Below are 21220 nucleotides of genomic sequence, written 5' to 3' on the forward strand. Positions count from 1 at the left end.
AAATCAACCAATAAAAGTACAACCACAGAACAGGTCAGCTGATGTGTAAACTCAATGAAGGAATTAACTAGTGCTGAAGCAAACCAAGATACTCAGTCTAAGAATAGAGCCCACAAAATTGGTTTAAATCTATTTAAATTGCCTTACAGACACCAAAATCCCAAGCCCTCTCTTTTGCTCTAGGATATATTTTGCATGTCAAGAATGTTACAGGCCAAAAATCCATAAAATATGCACACATATGTTAACAAGGCAAGATGAATAAAGGCTAAAATAGAAAGCGTTGCTTCAAGAAATCAAAACCTTTCATTCAAATTATTTGATGAGTTGTTTGAGTTTACTGGAGCTAGAAGGTCTCCTGTAAAATCATTTCACAGGGCAGATTCCAAGGGGTGCTCTAATAGTCCCCAGCTCAGTGTAAGTGTTGCACAGGATCCTGATAACTAAACTAAAGGGAGCTGCTGAAATGTAACAACAGTGGTGTCATGATGTTATTATGAATTTTAAAGCATACCTAACCTACTGAATCATTTAGTTCTTGGCTGTTCATCTATTCACTAACATCTGTGCTGTGAAAACATGCACATATCTTTAAACACTGCTTACAGTATAGCCTGAAGATGCCTAAACTTCTGACAGGGTGTTGGGATACCTGGAACTCAACCCAAAAGGGCTGTGGAGGTATTGGTGATATCCCATGAAACCATGTTTTCACATTCTTATTTTTGTTACTTAAGATTCTAACCAAACTTGAGAACAATATTAAGTTCTTGTTGGGATTCCCTCTAAACATTTGAATTTGGGGACTTTTCACAATTCTTGCTCTCTTGCTTACTTATGTAAATCATACTTGCAGAGATATTCTGTCTCTATTTATATTCCCTGGATATAAGTAATTAATGCAGTAGAACAATGTTCTTATTAAATGAGTGGTAAGTCATTGAGAAGCACATGACCTCAGAAGTTAAATGGACCATTTATATGCCCATAAATATATCTATATGCAGGCAGTACCAAACAAAACTTCAACGACTTGGGCTACAGCAGAGTTTTCACATGAATGCACCAATCAATTCCTGATGGTCGTATCCTGAGGATCGGCTCTTTCTATATGATATAAAGCCTGGTTTGGTGAGGCTTTCTTTGGGTTTTTTAAAAACTGTACCGTGAATTATGTTTGAAATGTCGGTACCAACATCTGATACAGTCAGCCTGCATTCCCCAACTCGCAGGTGGTCACTCTCCCCCCACCCCCATCAAGTGCATTAGTAAAGAGTTGTTTTCCCATTTCAAGTATTAAATAAAAGCTAATCACTACAGAGGGGTATTTACCGTTTCTCTTTCTGCTTGTGTGGTTCCTTTGTTCCTTGCGTGGCACCACTAATATGATATTTGCATGTTGTGACTACTCATCTACCAAAGTCCTAATATAATTTCAATGGCAAACTCGATCTAAATCTATCAGACCTCTCAGTAAATCAGACAGCCAGAGACACATGTTAGGGAAAGACACCTTATGTTTGTCAGTTTTATTGAAGGCGTTTCAAACATTTTCATTATCACACATTTCAGAAAACACATTAAAACAAAGGGTTTCAATCCAGCTGGTTCATAGCTTTGTCTATATATAGCTTATGAAAATATTTAGAAGTGCAGCAACATCTCATTTCATTCTTAGTTCTGGCTAATGAGAGTGAGCTGAAAATTCATCAGTAAGCAAAGTTCTTGAATGTTGAAGAAAATATATATTATATATATATATACATATACAGGAAGAATTAACTTAGAAAGAATGATTAGTAATACAAACCAACCCTTGGCTCATTGAGTGAAAAAGAAATCATCATGCAAACCATCAGCAAGCAAAGGTCAGAGGTCGTTAGAGGCTCAGAAAAGGGGTTTCCCACATTGTCCCTGCAGCAGAGTCACAGTTTCCAATGATCACTTTTGTGACTATGCAACTGGGCTCATATTACTAGCTGCAACATCACAAAAATGACACTGGCAACCGCTAATTAGCTGGCAAAATAAGAATTTGTCCATTTTTAAAGTGAGCAGTGTTAGTAAATGCCATTGCACACAGCGAGAAGTGATAGCATAATAGATATATATTTTAAGCAAAGCCCTCACATGTGATGCTAATTATCTTTTAGCTTAGCAGTCCCTCTTTAAAGTGTAAATGTGCTCCCTCTGGGCTTAAGAAATATTTAATGACACATATCAGTGCATGACTAACAAGCTAGTCCAGAGCAATAATGATTGGTCTATTGTTCAAAATGAAATTAGGACTCCAGAAGCATTTAAAACTGACCAGTGGTTTCCGTAGTAGCCTCACCTCTCAGGGACTGTCTTTTGTACAGATTTGTAAAGTATAATCTCTTTTTGGCAATTTATTCCTACATTATGGAAGTATGATAGATTATTCAGCAAGGTTTAATGTATCTGCTAGATGCAAAATCATCTAAATCACTGTCTGATACAGAGTAAGAGAAATGTAAGCTTTCAGTTTTCAAAGAGACTTGCAAAATTTACTTCAATAAAAATGTTTAGGTCCATATTTCCACAGACTCTGGGCAAGGTAATTTTGGGAATCCAATTTTTCTTGGTGATGAATTATAAAAAATAGAGGGTTGGTTATGTATATGCTTAATTTCATATATGTATGTGAATATATAAATATACACACATATCCATATATATATATACAAAGACACTGAATGCACATAAAAACATAGATAAGATTAAAAGAAATGAGAGCAGCCCCTTCCTAGCACTACCCTACTAAGAGTATGGTAGCACTGTCAGACATTTTTCTGGGGGCTTTTTGACTCAGCTGTTGTAATCCAGCAGAGTCTGTACTTTCAATAGAAAGCTTCAGGTGCAAAACATGTATTGTATAAATGAATTCCAAATACATTATTTTAGCAATAGTGCATTAGTTTTTTTTGTCATTAAAAAAGAAAAAGAAAAAAAGAAAAAACAACCCGAAGATCAGATGACCAAGAAAACTGAGATTCATAGACCAGGCTATTGTGCATGCCAAAATTCCTTTTCAGGCGGAATTTTACTATGCATTCAGTACTATGAGTTCATTGTACAAAATCTGCACGTAGCAAATGATTACAGTACCCTACACTGGACTGTGAATACATGTGAAATGAACACTCAGAATTCAATTAAATCTTAACAGGTTCATTCCCATACTGGCTTAAAATACAAAGAATGGCAGCTCTGCTACTTTTCTCATCTAGTTATCATTTTTCTTTTTCAAAGTATTGCACAACACTTCTTCCACACGGCTATTTAACCCTTACACAATATCACTCTAAGAGGCGCTTTCCTGGCGGTGTGAACTGTGACTTACTGTAGATCTAATCCTGCAGCTCATGCAGGGACCTCAATCCTTACTGAAACAAGTCAGAGGCGAGGTGCTCTGAACTTCAGATGTCCTGGCTGTACAGGCTCATTTATGCTCTAGTTAGAATTGCTAGCAGATTTCCCACTACCTTTGAAAAGAGAAAAGCTGGACGCTGCCCTGGCTCTGTGCTGCAGCCTCACACAGCTTAATGGAACCGAGTCACAATTCTCACTACAAAAATTCACTACAGGCAACTTCCTCGGTACCACAAGCAAAGGGAAATCAACCTATAAAAATCATATTAAAGTTGAACCCAGAGAAAAAAACCTTGAAAATTCAATTACAGTTTCAACTCCATCCCATGGCTGTGCTTCCTTGCTCCACTACTGCTTTTGTGTTGTGACTCTGTAGTATATCCTTACATCCTCACCTAGCCACAGCTCCAAGTGACTCAGAGCAGCTGCACTCCATTACCTGACCTGCACCATGTGAGATGTCTCTCTGCTTTGAAAAGCCTTGCACTATGTACAAGAATACTGAGTAGATGAAGGGTGGCATTTAGCCCTAAATTTTTAAGGGTAGAATTTTGCCAACAGACAACTGTGCAACCAGCTCCTGTTGGCTGAATGCCAGCTCCTCCCCTCAGGTGCAGATGCACAACTTTGACTGGCATCAGTCAGAGCTCCCAGCACTCCTTGAAAGAAACAAGTTTGGATCTTTTGAGCGCTGAGCCCCGTATAATCACTTTGGGGGGTTGTAGATAATATTGTAGAGCAGAGAGAACAACATGTGATCCCACAGGCCGCTGGCGGATGGAGCACCAACTCCCCAAACCTCCTGGAGATTCTTTTCATTAGCCATAAGCGCGTCGCTGTGGATTAGCTGGTACACGCTAACACCTACACGTGATGCACTGGGCACGGTTTGCAATCAAATGAAGATTATTTCGCTCCAGTATTTATCATGCATGGCTTTAATTTTCAAATTAAAATTTAGATAGGCACGGCAAACATTAGAGAAGGTGGCGAGGACTTTCACAGCTTTTGCCTCTGTATATTTGTATTTTAAAGCCACACTGAGTTTCTTTAAAGTTCCAAAGGGTATGCTTTGTCAATATTTTCATCTGCTTCCTCAAGCTTCCACCTTCCTGCAGCCAAAGGTCCGCAGACCTCTCTGTTGGACCCTTATGAGCAAATGGTACCATGGGAATGATGCTGTCGCCATATGACTCCATTGTGATTCTTTTTTTAAAGCTCACACTTCCTAATTTACTTGTGAAAGTCCTGATACAAGGATCTTGGGGGAGCCACACAAAAAGCCTGGAAGTTGCAGAAATTAATAAATACTTGAAAAACAAAGAAATACAGAAGCACTGAGATTATACAAAGGGAGGAAAGGTATTGATCTCTAAATGCGAAATGACTATGTCATAAACCCAGGCAACATCTCTGTGTGAGGCAACACTAAACATCAACCTAGTGAAGATATTTCTCTTGGTTTAGCATTGTGGCATCACAGGCTGAGGAGCCCCCTTTCAACCCAAAAATCTTTAAAGGAAAAAAAAAAAAGCACTATTTCCTCAGACCCGTATCATCTTAGAGGAAGCGCCATACTTTGTGCTTTACCTGCGGAAATCCAGGAGGGATCTGGTGGAAGCAGGAGCCCTCTGATCGTTCCAGCTGAGGAAGTGGAACTGGGTCACTGTGCGGGTCTCGTTGGTCTGCAGGTTCTTCAGGTAGAAGCTCCTCACGAGGAAATCCTCGCACCAGATGTGCTCAGAGACAAGATTTACCTACACGCCCAGGAAGGAACAAACGGAGATCAGCAATTCTGGTTGCAAGTCACGTCTCCAGGATTGCACGTGTAAGATTTCTGGGATGAAGGCATTGCATGAAAATTTTATTTTTATTAGCAAATTGGCCAGTATGGAGGGAAAAAAAAATTCATTTAGCAATCAATGTAGCTGTCAGAAAGGGGTTAGCTGCCATTGCTCTTGCATTGAAAACAAGAAAAATCTTGACATTTTTAATGCAAAAGAAAAAATCACTGAATTAAATCTTTATAACATTACGTGAATACAAAAGATATTTTGTATTCAAAATGTGTTAGACTGGCAGTTTCTTTCTTTTCAGAAATGTCCACAAATGCATTGCCCAGCCCACTCTCAGAGGTCTTAAAAATCTGAGTTGTATTCACATGAGAAGTAAAAATTCAGTTTCTTTTGCTATGAAGAAAAATAAGCATTAAAAAAGGCAGCTTATTTGCAGAGCTCATCTTTTCAGAAAATTACTTTATTCCCATTTTAGTTTAAATAACAGTATTTCTTCAGAATTTCTCCACATTTCTTTGTATTTGGCATTGTGGTATTATTTTCTTCCTCTACACAGCTGGACCACTAGAAAAATCTGACAGTCGTTGTCAATGTTGCATTGCAACATAACCCGTGATATGATATTTTGGGCTAGAAATGCAAAGCAGAAAATAAAAATATATATTTGTTGTTGTGACTGAGGCAAGAGATAAAAATAGATAGGATTAATTACTACAGCAATATAGAGGTTTTTCTACAAAGATTTACATATGTCTATCCTAAGGTGAAATCCACGAGTTCTAAAAATACTAATTTCCTATAAAACATAAATACACGCTTTCATATATCAACCACTTGCAAAACCATTCAAAATGCAAACATTATTGTCTTTTTTAATATTGCAGTATTTCACTCATTATTTACTATAATTGGTGGAAACCACCTTGCTGTTAAAGCTGCACTTCAAATTTTTTGCAAACGCAGAGCTACCCGAAGGCACACCAAGTGTATTTCAGAGTCCGCAGCTCGACCTCTGGGTGAGAGCACCTCCAGCATCCTTCTGCCCTGGATGGAATCAGCACTTACTGTCACGTTTGCAACCAGAAATTTTGTGCAGGTACCTCGTAGATGTGGTAGAGGTTTGACCCTTCGTCCGGCCAATAGTGGTAGCACTGCTTGACTCCGTTTTCCACGAGGGGTGTCAGCATGACAATAACGACACAGCCGTTCTCCCAGACCATCTGCAGACAAAGAAAGACACCGTGGCCACAATGTGACTGCCTAATTACTGCGTGACATGTATAATTACTGCACTCAGACACACAATCAAAATTTATTCCATTCACAGGAAATTTATTTCATTTTCATTAGACACTTTTACTCTGCAGCTGCTTTCAAATCCCTGAATAAACTGGCACCATATTTTGCAGGCGTCCATGAAACATTAAAGAATTTCCTGCGATTTCAATTCAGGTCATCCCCAAAATCTCTCCTTGCTCCTGGTACCATGTTCAACTGCTTTTCTGGCAAACTTTTAGATCCACTGAAGAACACTGAATGGTGCTTGCAGAACACCCATCTATTTAAGATTTGATATTTAACACTGAAACAGCACAGACCTACTGAAGTCACATGTACTGAAACCTGTTTGTGTTCTCAACCCCATGTCTTTTTTCAGTTTGCCAAGAAGCAAAAGCCATTAAAGCACTGCATTGCTGAAACAATCATAAAAGTTGCATCTGAACAACAGTAATCAAGAAAAGGCAGGGAAAATTCAAAGCAAATCTGTTTTTCCAGGAACATTTTGGATGGAGAAGTCATTCCTCCAAATGCACATTTATAAAAGATTCATTGCAAATGTGCATTGCTTTCTTTTTCCTTCTTTCTTTCCTGCCAGCTTTCCTTTGTCTTCTTTCTTCCTTTTTCCTTTTTTAAAAATTTTCTTTTATTTTCCTTTCTCTTTTCCTATTTTCTATTTTATTTTTCTATCAATTTTTTTCCTCCCCTTCTCCTTTCTCTTCTCTAGTTTTGTTTTTCCTTTTTTTTTTTTTTTTTTCGTGGAGGTAGAATGAAAGTCCAACCTGTGCTGCATACAGTGCACTCACAGAGCACAGGTACAGCAACAGAGGAAAACAGAGTATCTTCCTGTCAGCATGATCACGTAATAATTTAGACCAGCCACAGAGCAGGATACAAGAATCAAGCACATCCTCAACTAAAGGATTTGTGGATGTCTGTCACAAACAGCAAACAAGCAGAGATGCTCTGGTCTGGCATATCTCTGTTCCAAACACAGCCCATGACTGAACAAAAAGGCTCCTATGAATTAATACCAAGCAGTATAATCACTAAAAACTGTTATTATTATGCTGTACATTGATGTTATATTTGCATACAACTTTCATTGTCTTTTTGCTAGCATATAAAATTACTAAATGAAGAGTAAACTGCTCTTTTTGTGAAGGGTTATGTTTATTTCACAGAAATATTTATAAGCAACTGTATTGACATGTAAATTTTGTCAACAAAAAAGGCCTTTGTCTAAACTGTGCAAAGATGAGATGATACATTCAATTCAAGGATTATTTTTTAAAATTACATATCAAATAAAAAGGTTTCCCATTCATGGATAATGATGTTGTCTTCTCTTTTAAGAATAGCTTGCATATAGAGAAACAAATAACGTTTTTCTTCCCTTTCTCATTTTGCAACATAATTAAAACTACTTTTAAAACCGGCTGAGAATTATTTAGAGAAATGAATCTAGGGTTTACCCAGAATAGGGTTATTTATCATTTTGAAAAGAAGTGGGGTAAATAATTACAGTGGAATTTAAGAATAATATTTTTTTTAACCCCTCAAAAAAGGTTTTTTAAATAAAAATGTCTGTAATTTCCTCATCCTCACGTTAATACCTCACAATGCCATAAAACCATTTAAATATACTTAAAAATTATAAATACTTTACAGGCAGATGTATATTTATCATTTGCATCTTTTTTGTACTGCATTTGTTTTAGGCCACAGCTGGAAACCTTTTTTATATGTAAGGAAGATGATACAGATTTCTTTCATTCTAAAATAGTTTCACCTTTTTCAGCCAGCAATCAGACTAAGATAAGAATTCAAAACATGCATCTTACTTTAAAACTAGCCCACTAAATCAGTACTTTCATCACATAACGATTTAATGTGCCTCTAGAAGGTATAGAAGCTCATTGAAGCCATTACGAAAATGAGGAGAAACACAGTTTTTATGAGTGTAATAAAAATACAATGATCTAGACCATAAACTAATCATCGAGCACTCTGCTTGTGCCACCCAAGTGTAACATTATAAAAGCCCACTCATTTAGAGAGGAGTCCTTACAGTTTGGCAACCCTGTTCATTGGTTCAAAGACAGAGCATTTCATTGGAGAGGGGTTGTCTGCATCTCTGAAGATTTCATTAAGCATAAATCCAAATGAAAGTTAATTTAAACAAACAATTTCAAAGTTACTCTGGGGTATAATATTTCTTTTAGGTCATTGTGTGAAAAGTAGAAGTCAAATCTACTAAATCAAGAAGGCAATACAATCTAGTGCCTTCATTCCTGTTACAAGCAACTGTCCCTGCAACTCCTGTGCTTACCATTGAGATGGGATTTTCACTAAGGCTCACCACCTGTGACTGCAGGACTACAGCATTTTCACTGTTTCCTTGCTAATTTAAATATTAGAACATCGGGCTGGTATCCATTACCATGTATTTCCAAATAACTTGGAAGCAGGATGAGTCAAAGGCTGTTCACAGAATTTTACACTGTCATCTGTTTACCTCCCCATCTTTAGGCAATTGTTGGGGTTTTCAGAAGCTGCATCTCCCAGCTCTTCACACTTGGCTGTGCTCCATGTTCAGACACACACATAAACTACAAAGTGGCCCCAAGAATGTGCCTTGGTAAAGAAAGAACAGGTAGCACAGACCTGGTCTGCTCAATCCCAGCATAGCCTCTGAAGAAGTGCCTGTGCTCACCAAAGAGACATTTCAGCTGGCCTTGGAGAATGGAGGAAGAAGTTCAACTGCAAATATGCAGTAATTCACATTTCTGAACTTTGTATGCTTGCACAATGTGATAGAACAAAGAGGACATCAGGTCCTCAGGGCAGAAGCTTTTCTTTTTATGTAGAGCCCAACAAAATTAAGCCTTAGACTCTAAGTTTCTACAAAATCGAAATATATTTTCATATATACATCATATAATATACACAAGTATATATTTGCAATATATGAAACTAATTTTATTTAAATAACTTAGCACAGGCATGCTCATGTTTGTAATTCATGAAGAAGAAATGTTGAATAGAGTCCTGTGAATGGGAGCAATAAAGCCTGAGTTCTATACAGGAGCTCACTGCAGAGCCTGCAGTGCATTCTCTGCTGAAAAGAGAGGACACTGCACGGTTTTGTGTGACATGTCCACCTTCAGCCTGCAGGCCTAGAGAGTAACATGTTAATGATCTTTAATGAGGTTCTGCTGTATGCATCATTCTCAGAACACTTCTTGGACAAGAATAACACCATCCTGTTCCATTTGCTGCAAATTAAAGGCTGAATCCTGCAACCCAAAGATGAGCAGAGCATTTGTGATGCTCAGAATTCCCTGTTGATGAAATCTACCAAGTGTAGAGACCTCATGCTCTGGTTATCCAGCACTGCCAGCCCCATATAAAGGGCTTCTACATTGGGATGAATTATATTTAGTAAGAATTACTTGAAAAGGAGCACAGAATTGGTTTTTCATGTAATGAGAAAAACAAAGTCACAAATAGCAGAACCAGTGTTACAACAATGCCATAAATCTGATAAAACATCAGGTTTTGATAGCTTATACTCTAAAATGTCCTTGTTTACTAGTTTGTAAATAAAATGGTTAATATGAACCCCCTTTTCTTTTTCAGACACTTCATCACTTTGAACCTTCTTTTTATAATAATTATTCTCTCCAAACTCCTTTTTCAGCCATTTCTGTCATTTTTGTGATGGGGAAATGACAAGAGACGAGCTCTGCCAAGACACTTCATTTAATGGAGACTAGTGGAGAAGTTTCTAAAATGCTATGATTTAAATGCAGAAAATAGATGGGATTATCACTTAAATCCAGCCAGTTCACTAAATATAACCTGCAAATCACACCAGCTGCTCTCTGGGACAGACCTCCAGCAAAATACAGAATTTACCTTTTCAGTCTTTTAGGCTTCCCATACAGTTGGTGTAACCGGTAAATACAAAGACCTGGAGAAGCAGATGAACCAGCAAAGAGAACCCAAATAATTTCTGAGGATAATCAAAACTCAATATGAATAAACAGGACTTCTACAAAAGCAATGCAAGGTGCTAACCCTTGCTGCATCAGACAACATTCATCCCATTACATATTGTGAAAATAACTCAACTGTGATGTCTTTCAAGCTTTAAAAAAAATGAGGATCTTTTAACTGAAGGAAAAAATTGGGTTGAATTTAGATTTTTATTACCAACTAGAGCTTCACAATGCATTCCAGTCAGAAAGTCATACAAACTTTTTTTTGTGAAATATTTTGTTCGTAAATGACATAATTTTAATATGAAGTGGGTCAAATCTGGCAAGGTGAGAATTGCCCTTTGCAAAATCATAACTGTACCTGCCAGTTAAGCAAATCTGTAGGTTGGATGATTAACGGTCATCAATCTGTATTTCATTAAAAAAGTATCTGACTGCAGCTGGAAAAATGTCTTCAGAGAGGACCATATATAAATGCATAGTTGTATTGTGTCCCCTGCTGTTGCAGGAACACTTGTTTGGAAGTCATAAGGAAAGGCAAATTCAAGATGTCTGTATGTGTTGCAATAATTTCTCTTTCTCCTTTCTCATAGAGACATAAACTGCTCTTATTCTTCTCAGTAGACTACTAACAAACCTTATTATTAAATAATTTAAATATGAGCTCTGTTTAGAGCTGCACTGCTGAAAAAAACCACATTAAGGAGCAAAAGTCCACTAAAAATCATCAGAAATTAGCTTTTCCTTTAGTATTGAAAATGTGGAAACTAAACAATAAAGGGCTACAACATTTAAGGGACCATTTCTAAGTACCTTCCTCAACCAGAGCCATAATTAGAGGGAGCGTGGTAAAAGCAGACTCCTTCACTGAACGCTTATGGAATTTCTAATGCTGTATTTATTTCTCATGGCTTGACAAGTTACTAGAGCTCTAGGGGCTACTGTTCTGTGCCTATGTCTCCCTTGCTGTTTTTCCTTTATTAAATTAAAATATGCATATTTTACACATTGAATTGCTTTCTGTTGGTTTTCATCTGCTCTTCTTTCTGAAGGTGAGAACTGTTTAGACATGCAGGAAGTCCCATTCCAGGCAAAGAAAATAAAACTTGGGAATCACAACTGCTTGAAAGCACTGTGTCTGCAGAGAACAAAATGCAGAAGAATAATTTATTCTGTAAATTAATTTCAGCACTCACAAAACGTGCTGAACTGGGAGCACAGAAACCAGCACTGAGAGTAGACAAGTGTTTGGTACAGTTGTTCCTACTCAGCCCATGGGCTTGGAACACTGATTTTGCTAGAAGACTCATTCAGCTATGGGGACATGGTCTCCTGCTACTGGGATTTGCCCTTGGAGACTACTGATGACTAATCCCTTTTACAAAGGAAACAGTCAACTGACAGTATTTTGTATTTCTTTTGCTGAATTCCAAAACTGGAAGAGAGAAGCAAGTGTTGCTGATTAAACATGCAAAGATTTATCATGTCCTCAAGACTCTGATTCAGGAATCAATTCTTAATATGCCATTGGGATCTGGGAGGAAACCAACAGTCAGTTTTTCTGACTGATGCTGATAACTTACTCCTGAACAGGGTAGAGAAAAGTAAAAGTAGTTTTAGATTAAGAAATTCAGGACTGTGGCAACAAAAGCAAATGGCAGTTGAACTGCCTGGCTCCTGGACTTTACTCTTGGAACCCCTTCAGCCCTTTACATTTAACAGTCTGGCAATACAAGTAAAAAATAATCAAGGGAACAGAGATGAGGTTTCCCCAGTCACTATAGCCACAACAGTGCAAACCTCCACTCCAGCGTGGACTCTCTTTGCCAGCAAGAGACAAGCAGCATTAACAAGAAGGCTGAAGAGCATTTACAGTTTCAAGACTATTTCATGTACTGACAAGTAGTGGAGGCAAGATGGGGTAAGGAGAAGCATGTGTTTGACTCAGAATGTGTAGGATGATGAAGCTTTTCCTTGCTTTCTAGAGGAGCACCCCAACCACAAAGGGGCAGCGCTTGAAGTCTGCCTTCCCCCTCCTGTCTGACTTGGTGCTGCTCACGAGTGGTGTCTGCTCTGTCGTCCTTGCCAGACTGAGGCACTGGGAGATCTAATTAGCCTGAGCTACAGATCTGTTTAGGCAAAACCCATGGAGTTTTCTGGTCTCTCTCTTTCTGGAGTTTTCTATGAGTGTGCCCACTACAAATGTGGACTGTAATTAACCTGCTCTCATGACTTACTGCTGTGCACTGTACCTTACCCAGCATTTGCAAAATGAGGAAAACCTTATTTCTCTACCCCTTCTACAGAACTTCTATAATGTTCAGATAATGATTAATTATGTTCTTCATGGAGGGAGGACATCACAGGAGCACAAAAAATGCTTACAGAAGTATATATATATATCACATATTATTTCATTTTCCAAGGCAACCAAAGCATGGCAGGAAGTGCTTGTTCCCTCCCCCTATTTCACTTAATGTGGTAAAATAAAAAAATGTGAAAATGCACTCCCCTCCAAAAAGAAGGAGGGGAAAGAAGGGCAAACGTGGGTAGATTTATGAAAGAAAGACATTATACAGGGTATTTTTCAGAGGGAAAATTTATGGCCTCCTACAGAAATGTCCATTTGGAGATGATGAACCTTAGCAGACATGTAATTTATAAAACCAGAATAATTAAGAACAATTTTTCAGTGAAAGGACAGTTGGTTCTAAGTATCCTAACTTTTAGAAATAGTTTCTTGCATACTATCATTCCTTGCTTCTTAGAGTACTTCTCAAGTTAAGACATGTACTTCATGTCAAATATTTTGTGGAATTATAACCCAGCACATACTGAAAATAATAAAATTTTATGCCTCCAGAATTATTCACAACATGGAACTCCTGCTGTGAAAACTTGTTATAGATCAGAAATGTTCTACATCCTCTTTCTTTTGAATTATGTTCAAAGAGATGTTGAATTTTAATAGCGCTATGTGAAAGAGCTGAGTGAAATCTCACTGAAGCTGCTGGACAAAATCATCACCTTTCATTCAAGATAAATGTAAGAAACAAGCAAACTCTTTTATGAAGCCTGATAACTGAAATTACAGAAGTTATCATCAAAAACAAGAGAAACATGAAGCATATGGACTTGTGAGTTTCTCTAGAAACTGATATGCTTAATGCAGAGCAAGAGCATTAATCAAGGCAAGATGATTAATCCTGATAAGCAGCATAAATGTGTAAAAGGAATAAAGAAACCACCAGCACAGCTCAACAAACTAGCATTGTGATCCTGGTAGAAGAAAAGCTGAAAGAGAGGTTGGGGGTAAAACACTGGGTGAATGAAGTTTGGAAAATAGAAGTTATTGACTGTTATTTGATTCTGTCTTTGTTCAAGAAAATAAAACTCTGTTCTTTCTTTGTAAATAAAATGGAACTCTATCAAAGCAAAACCCTGTCCTGAGGATGAATTTTCTTTCCAGCTGAGAAGAAAACAATCCACAGACCTGACAAATTGTTTAACCACTCAGGTAAAAATGGATTAATACCATGTGAGGACAGTCATCCAGTTTTCGAGAAACGGAATCGTGAGGTGGAATTCCCACTGAACAAGAACAGAATCAATGAAGGATGTATTTCTCAGAAATAGTAATTGGTAAAAGATGAAAACAAGACCAGATAAAATTAAAAGAAGACTTAAATCAGCTGGAGGCTTTTCAAAATTAATTAAAGTAGTGGCTGGAAAATTTCCAGAGTGGTCCAAGAGATGACAAGCGGGTAGAGATGAAATCTCTGCTTGAGCCGCAAACACAGAGCATCCAGACAGATTAAGAAGCCCTGTGGCAAAACAGATCAATGAGATGACTGACAACACAACTCCTGCAGGCTAGAAAGTTTTCAAAGAAATAGGTAAGCCAGGGAAGTTGGAACTAACTTGGCACTTGATGACTTAGGGAAGCTATGCCAAGAATCTAAGGAGCTGGCAAAGTAAACTGGAGGGACACAGATAACCATGGAGGTATTTTGCCATTAGAAAAGTCAGTGTAAAACTATTGCCTTTTTATCATTATTTTTCTTGCAACATACACAAATTCAAACGCCATTTGAAAATAACCAATATCCAGGCATTTGGACCATCTCCAGCTCAAACACTGTGCCTCTGAAAGAAAAACTTCTGTCAAGCTGATCTCTCAGGTCAACTTGGAAACCCAAATGAATAGAAAGTTTTACAGAAAATTCTGAGACTGATGGCCAATTCTAGTGGCTCAAGTTAAATGGTACTAAAGAATGATACCTGCTCTTCTCCACCCTACCAAAAAGACTAGTGAGATCAATGGAACTGGTGCTTCTCAATCCCATAGTGGTACTAGGCTTGGATCACACAGAATCACAGAATCACTGGATTGGAAGAGACCTTTAAGATCATCAAGTCCAACCCAGCCCTAATACCTCAACTAAACCATGGCACTGAGTGCCACATCCAGTCTTTTCTTAAACACATCCAGGGATGGTGACTCCACCACCTCCCGGGGCAGGCCATTCCAGAACTTTATCATCCTTTCTGTGAAAAAACCTTTTCCTAATATCCAACCTGTATTTTTCTCTTGGTGTAGCTTAAGACCTCACCTGTATTAAGAATGCTAAACTGCATGAGCCTGGACCGAGCACCATCAATGTATGAAGAAGCTCTGCCTAGTTTGAGAAAGCAAAGGCACTGAGCTAACTATGATCTTTGCTTGGATCTGGGCAACTCAAATACAGTAAATGGGAATTTGTTTGCTAAGTGTCTAACAGCACTTGCACTAAAATACTGGGCACTGGATCAACATAACAGGTTTTAGAGGGGCCTGGCAGTAAAACTAGAAAAAGATTGCCCACAACTAAACCTACAAAGTATTGTGACATTCCACAAATCCATTCATAGCAGGCCAGACTACTTGCTACTGTAGACGTAGTCACTGACTGGTGGGAGAATATAATGAAAGCTTAAGAGAAAGCCAGTTTAACAACTAGATCTGGAATAAGAGCATGAAATGCAGACAGCACAGATCAGAAGCAGTTTGGATTTCATTGTGGATATCAGCTGTGTTGTGAGTGCCAAGAAAGTTGCCTTACACTTTCAAGTAAAACAAATGCTCTGTAGACAAGAGTTTTCTAGAAGTCAGCTTGAAAATCCTTCAGGAGTAGAAACAATTACAACAGGTTCTTGCTGGGGCAACCTTTCAGCCAAGACACAACGAAGTGGCTGATGCCCACTGTGGACCCTGACTGATGGGAATCTCAGCAGCCAAATCTCTGCAAAAATAGGAAGCAATACATCCAGTAAATATTGCCATGGAAGGTGATGTCAAGCTCCAAGAGTTTCTGTTGGACTTGCTAAAGCATGACATTGTGCATTTAGACAAGGAACAGCAGAAGAGTCCCAGATCTCTCTGGAGTCAGTCGCTCTTCTCACTATCAGTCAGAAAACTGCTTCACTGAGCACAAAAAGGGGAAAACAGCAATGGAACTCTGCAACAGCTGGCATTAAGTGGAGGAGGGAGAGGGAGGAGAACCACTGAGAAGATGTATCAGGAATGAATAATTGAATCATTAAACAATCCCTGGTGGCAGCATCATGGAGACACCATAAACTACAGAAAACTGTATCCAAGTAAATATCAACTGATTATGCCCTGAGAGGAGTTATTTCCATAGCAAGTTCAGATTTCCTATGCTTTACATTAAAATAGGCACAATTAGATGAAAATAGAAATTAACTTTTCTCCTGCAACTGGGCATAAACTGCAACATGTTCAAGCCATGGCTTTTGACTTGTACACTGGATCTTCTTCATTTCTGTGGTGGTGGATGCAGTGTTCTGCAAGGACCTCATCTCTCTTGGCCTGTTTATTACATGTGGTTGATACCCTGGGCTGTGTAAAAGGTTTGGGACAAGAACTGGCACATTGAGGTGTGATCTGCAGGAAGTTTAAGAAAAGTGGGTCATGGACCAAACCAGGACACTGGCATAGGTAGATTGTTATGTTGAAGTGACAGATATCATCAAAATAAATGTCAAAAACCACCTTTTCTATGGAACCTAACAGAAGAAATAGTAAAAGAGCATCACATCAGAAATGCACACAGCCACACTCAAACCAAAGCTGAACCACGGCTCCCAAACAGCTTCTGAGGAGATGTTTACAGCAGATCTGCTGGGGAGCTGGAGGGAACTTTCACTGATGGATTACTGGAAGAGAAATAGCAAAAAGAGCAGAAAGAAAGTGAAGACACTTCCACACAACATAGCATGAGGAAAGAAAGTAGAGATCTTTTAAGTATGAAGTAGTATGAAGAAGATTGCGCCACAGAACAAAGAAACAAAATTGTAGTCTCTGCGACCATGCAAACAGGGTGCCAAACTTTTCAAACTGATGTGGGAGAAGAAGAAAAGATATCCTTCACACTATGCTTGTATGATTAATTCTGATTTCTTCAATGCTTACTCAAAGTGGGCTTCTTAAATGCCATATTTAAAAATGAGAACATATATTCTTCAACATGTAAATGGTCATTTACAGGTCAAAGTACACACAATGTAGATGTACAAATATGAAAAATTAACAATTAAAAACCTGGGCCATAGAAATAATAAAATGTCATTAAAGAATAGCTAACATACTATTTGATTTTGCATGTATAACTTAACAAATACATTTTCAAATATCATGCCTTTAGAATGAACCCATGTGCCAAGGAAAAAAGATGAGTCTTCTCAATTCTAGATAATTACCAAACAGTGAAGACAAAAATCACAAGCTACTTGAAAATTTAAGCCAGACCAAAAGCTCACCTCACTTCAAGCAGAAAGCATTTGCTCTGCCCTTCTAGAAAACAGTCCCAAAATATCTTGGACTAAATACTTCAATATCCATGCACCCAAAATTCAACAACTTTTTTGAAAATGTCTTGATAACTCATCAGGAAAATCATGACATGAAAAGAGTCTTCAATAGGGATCAGTTATTACTTTCTAAGGATAGGTCAAGTGATACAGATGAAGAGATGATTTCAACAGATGCAAGCTCCTAAAATACAATGACACTTCTGAAACTGTCACACAGACAGTCTCTTCAGAACAAAAACTTCTAAACTCATAATGAAAAACAAAAAATAAAAGCATATGTTCATGTTGATAATAAGCCCCAGTTGGCCTCCTCCCCAGGCAGCTTCTGTAAACTTTCAGACACAGTTCTGTACTTCCAAAGGAATATCTAACACTCGTATCCATCACACCATCACACACATCTACCCTGGCATGTGCGCTGGTCCAAACCTGAGAGCTGCACCAGCACTAAAACACCTGCATGCAAAGTAAGCTCCTAATTGTGCATCAATAACTACTCCACTTAGCCCCAGTCCTGCAAAGAATTCTGCCTCTACTTAAATTTATGCATCTGGGTCCTAACTGCCTGTGGCAGGGGAAATGCATAAGGATTTAAGCATATTGCAGAACTGGGACATGTGTGGAATAGATTTCAATGGAAAATTCATGGCACTGGGTCTTGGGTCCTTTCTGATCTGGAGAATGACAATGAATTCTGGCTACACTCTTCAGGCCCTCTGAAAATCACTGAATTCTTGGCAGTAATTTAGTTACAGAGACCAGGCACTAAAATATGAATATTTTGCCCAGAGGTTCTCAGTATAATTTTCAGATAAACTATTCCTTAGCAAGGCTTGTATTACACATAAATGGCTTGAATATCCATGTACTACATTTTAAAAGGCATTTGAATGAAGGTTATTCCACCTACAGTGACTCAAGCACAACATACTTTTACACAAATTACATTTCAAGAAGCATAGGAAAACTTGTGACATAAATTCAGTTTTCAAAAAGATGTTTAACTTACCTGCCAGAAGTCAGCAACAGTAGCAGGGAGAGGTCCCTGGGTGGCAATATATGCAGGGTTTCGGGGGTCATGGTCCATCTGGAATAAGGAAGAAGAACAGAGACTGGGTTTATTTAAAGGAAATCCCTTGTAGTGTTAGAGACAGAAAGTATGCAAGGGCAGAACAAGGGACATCCTAAAGGACTGTCATGTCCCTCCACCCTTTATTAGCAAGCAAAGTGTTTTATTTCTATTTGTAAGCTCAGAGGAGAACAGTTTTCCCCCAAAAGACTGACGACACCAGACACACATGATGAGCAATGTCCCATGTCCTCAATATGGAGGGAAAGATCATTTGTGGTGGCTGACAAAGCCATTTATTTGAGATCAGTACTCATGGTTTCATAGCAACCTAGGAGCCTTTTGAAACATTTTTCTACACTGAATGTTAAGAATGCTCCACACATGTAAATATGTTCTCCATTTCCACCATGCCAGTCAAGGGCACATGTAACTAAAAACCAGCGAAAATGGGGAACAAATTCAGTTTCTGGCTTTTTCTGGTTAGCTGATTTATCTAAATGCATGGATTTGGCCTCAATGGAGGAAGTTCTGCTTAAGGACCTTAATTATTACGTTTAATTCAAGGAGCAGAAAATTCACTGAGCAGAAAAAATAAAGAATCTAAGAAACAAAGCCATCAGGAGTAAATAGGATTAGTGTGTTACAATGAATGTTTTCAAACTGATGGGTGGTTTTCCTGGTTCTAAATCTTAGGATCCATTCTGCTGAAAAAGAAGATCTGCTGATAGGATTAAAAAACAAACAAACTCATTCTAACCCTGAACTGGGCAGGACAAAACTTTGAACATAAAGAAAAGAGACCCATTTCAGCTCTGAGATGTGTGGGTGTGACTCAGTGACACTGAAGTCGGTGAGAGTTAACTTATACCCATGTAGCTGAAGGCAGAATTTGTCTCCATACACAGTTTCTATCTTATAAGTAAAGATCTGAATAAGAATGAATGTGAGTCACATTTGCATTAACAGGCATCTCCTGAATTTATTCATAGCCTATCAAAATCTTCAGTGATGGTACATGTCAGCGTAAAAAAGGCACCTCATAATTATGTGCAACATAAAAGAGGGAAGAGCCATAAAAGAACAGATGTAAGTTATTCTAACAGAACAACAATATGATGAATGTTGCAAAAAGGAAGATAACACTTTTATGTTTCTAATTTTCTGATGTATAATTAAGCTGGACTTAATATCAAATTCTCCATGACAACACAACACAGGTAAAAGTCACTGAACCCATTTAGACTAAAAGCTTACTTCTGATTCACCACCCATCGTTACAAAAAAAAAAAAACAAACTTGACCAGGATGTCTATAATAGCATCATTTTATTCCAAGTTTCATTGGGATGCTTCTCTTATCAGCAAATAAATCTTCCCAACAAGCAATTGCTCACAAGAAATTTCAACCTTGCTTTCTTTGCCTTTTGACAAAAGCAGTTCTGATAGCAGGACATTTATTACCGTGGGTATTTTGAGACCAAGGAAAAGTAGCTTTCTTCAGAAATCAGTATTAACCAAAAAAGCCCTTAGGAAATATTTCAAAAGGGGCAACTTTTTTGTTTTGTTTTGCTTTGTTTTGTTTTGTAAGAATTGAGACACTGAACCAAACACAGCTGAAAACAACAGCAAATGTGATTGAGCAAAGTCAAGCTTAAAAGCAGAGGTTTTTTTTATTAATTCTCCATTACAGTTTAAATGATTTACTGTTGTTTTGTTTTGAATCCTAAAGATCTACAAGATTTAAATTTGTGGTGAAATGATTTCCTATGCTGGAACTAAAAATCTTAACTAGGAAAAATTGAGCTACACCAAGGAGGATGTGCTACTCCCAGTGGAAATTGTCGTGGGCTGCATCCACTCAAAAATGATGTCACTTCTCTACAAGCTAGAGTTTGGCTTGGAAATGTAACCAACATTAAATACACCAAACTTTAGAAAAAAATATAATTTACTTTGAATTCTTCCTAAACGATTTTTTTTTTAAATGTAGACATGCCAGAAAACAAGATGATGCAAATAGTGCTGTCATGGAGGAAATACATCTCAACATTCAGCTGATAAATCAGGAATAGGCCAATCTTGGCATTTCAGCATTAATCAGCCTCTGTCACAAAGGTGCTGTTGGAACGTGGCAAACATTACAATCAGCACAGAGTGGTGAAGTATATCAGCAGTTTAACAATAATTCAAAAGACAATTACAATTATTACATTCCAAGCACATTGTGTTGCACAAAAAACAATTATGAGCAGAAACTCTTCTTGCTTGAAGCAAATAGAAAATGGCAGAAAATGCTATCACACTATTAAATGATCTTTAACTGAACAAAAATAAGAGCAAAGTTTAAACTAATTAAATGAAATTCCTGGTTTCATCAATTTTGTATTACATGCACTGCTTAAAAGACCATGTATTTCAAGAAAAGTGTGAAAAATCCCTAGTCTGGTCACATTCAATTTAATATGAGTAGGTGATGGCAAGGAACAATTCTTGAATGTTTTTGCTTTGTTCTTTTTTATTCTCTCAAGGTCAGCAAGAACACCAAGGGCATCTTAATCTATCAAAGTTAACAGAAGTTTGAATAAAGAAATAAAGTCAGTAATGGGTTTTAAACTAACTAATCAAGGATCAAGTAAAAGGCTTTTTTTTTAATGTCAGTAGTCATTATCTTCTTTCAAGGATCCCTCAGATTTCTCACTTCATGAAAATAAAATAGAAAATGTATTCTCCAGAGAAGAATGGAGAACTCCAGACTCCATACAATCAAGTATTAAAACAAAAATTGATTGTTTGCTAACATTT

At 37.8% G+C, this 21220-nt stretch overlaps 1 protein-coding gene across 1 annotated transcript in view; it reads right to left on the bottom strand.

Annotated features, from left to right (window-relative positions):
* PTPRN2 (protein tyrosine phosphatase receptor type N2) overlaps positions 1 to 21220 on the bottom strand; it is a 630254-nt gene that overhangs the window by 23627 nt on the left and 585407 nt on the right. The window contains exons 17-19 of the mRNA XM_041487587.1: positions 18357 to 18434; positions 6290 to 6409; positions 4984 to 5150 (exon numbers count right to left, since the gene is read on the bottom strand). Of these exons, the coding sequence (XP_041343521.1) occupies positions 4984 to 5150; positions 6290 to 6409; positions 18357 to 18434 (365 nt within the window). The remainder of the gene's footprint in view (positions 1 to 4983; positions 5151 to 6289; positions 6410 to 18356; positions 18435 to 21220) is intronic.

This window comes from Pyrgilauda ruficollis, unplaced genomic scaffold (genome assembly GCF_017590135.1).
Source record: "Pyrgilauda ruficollis isolate IOZ18807 unplaced genomic scaffold, ASM1759013v1 scaffold12, whole genome shotgun sequence".
Taxonomy (NCBI): Eukaryota; Metazoa; Chordata; class Aves; order Passeriformes; family Passeridae; genus Pyrgilauda; species Pyrgilauda ruficollis.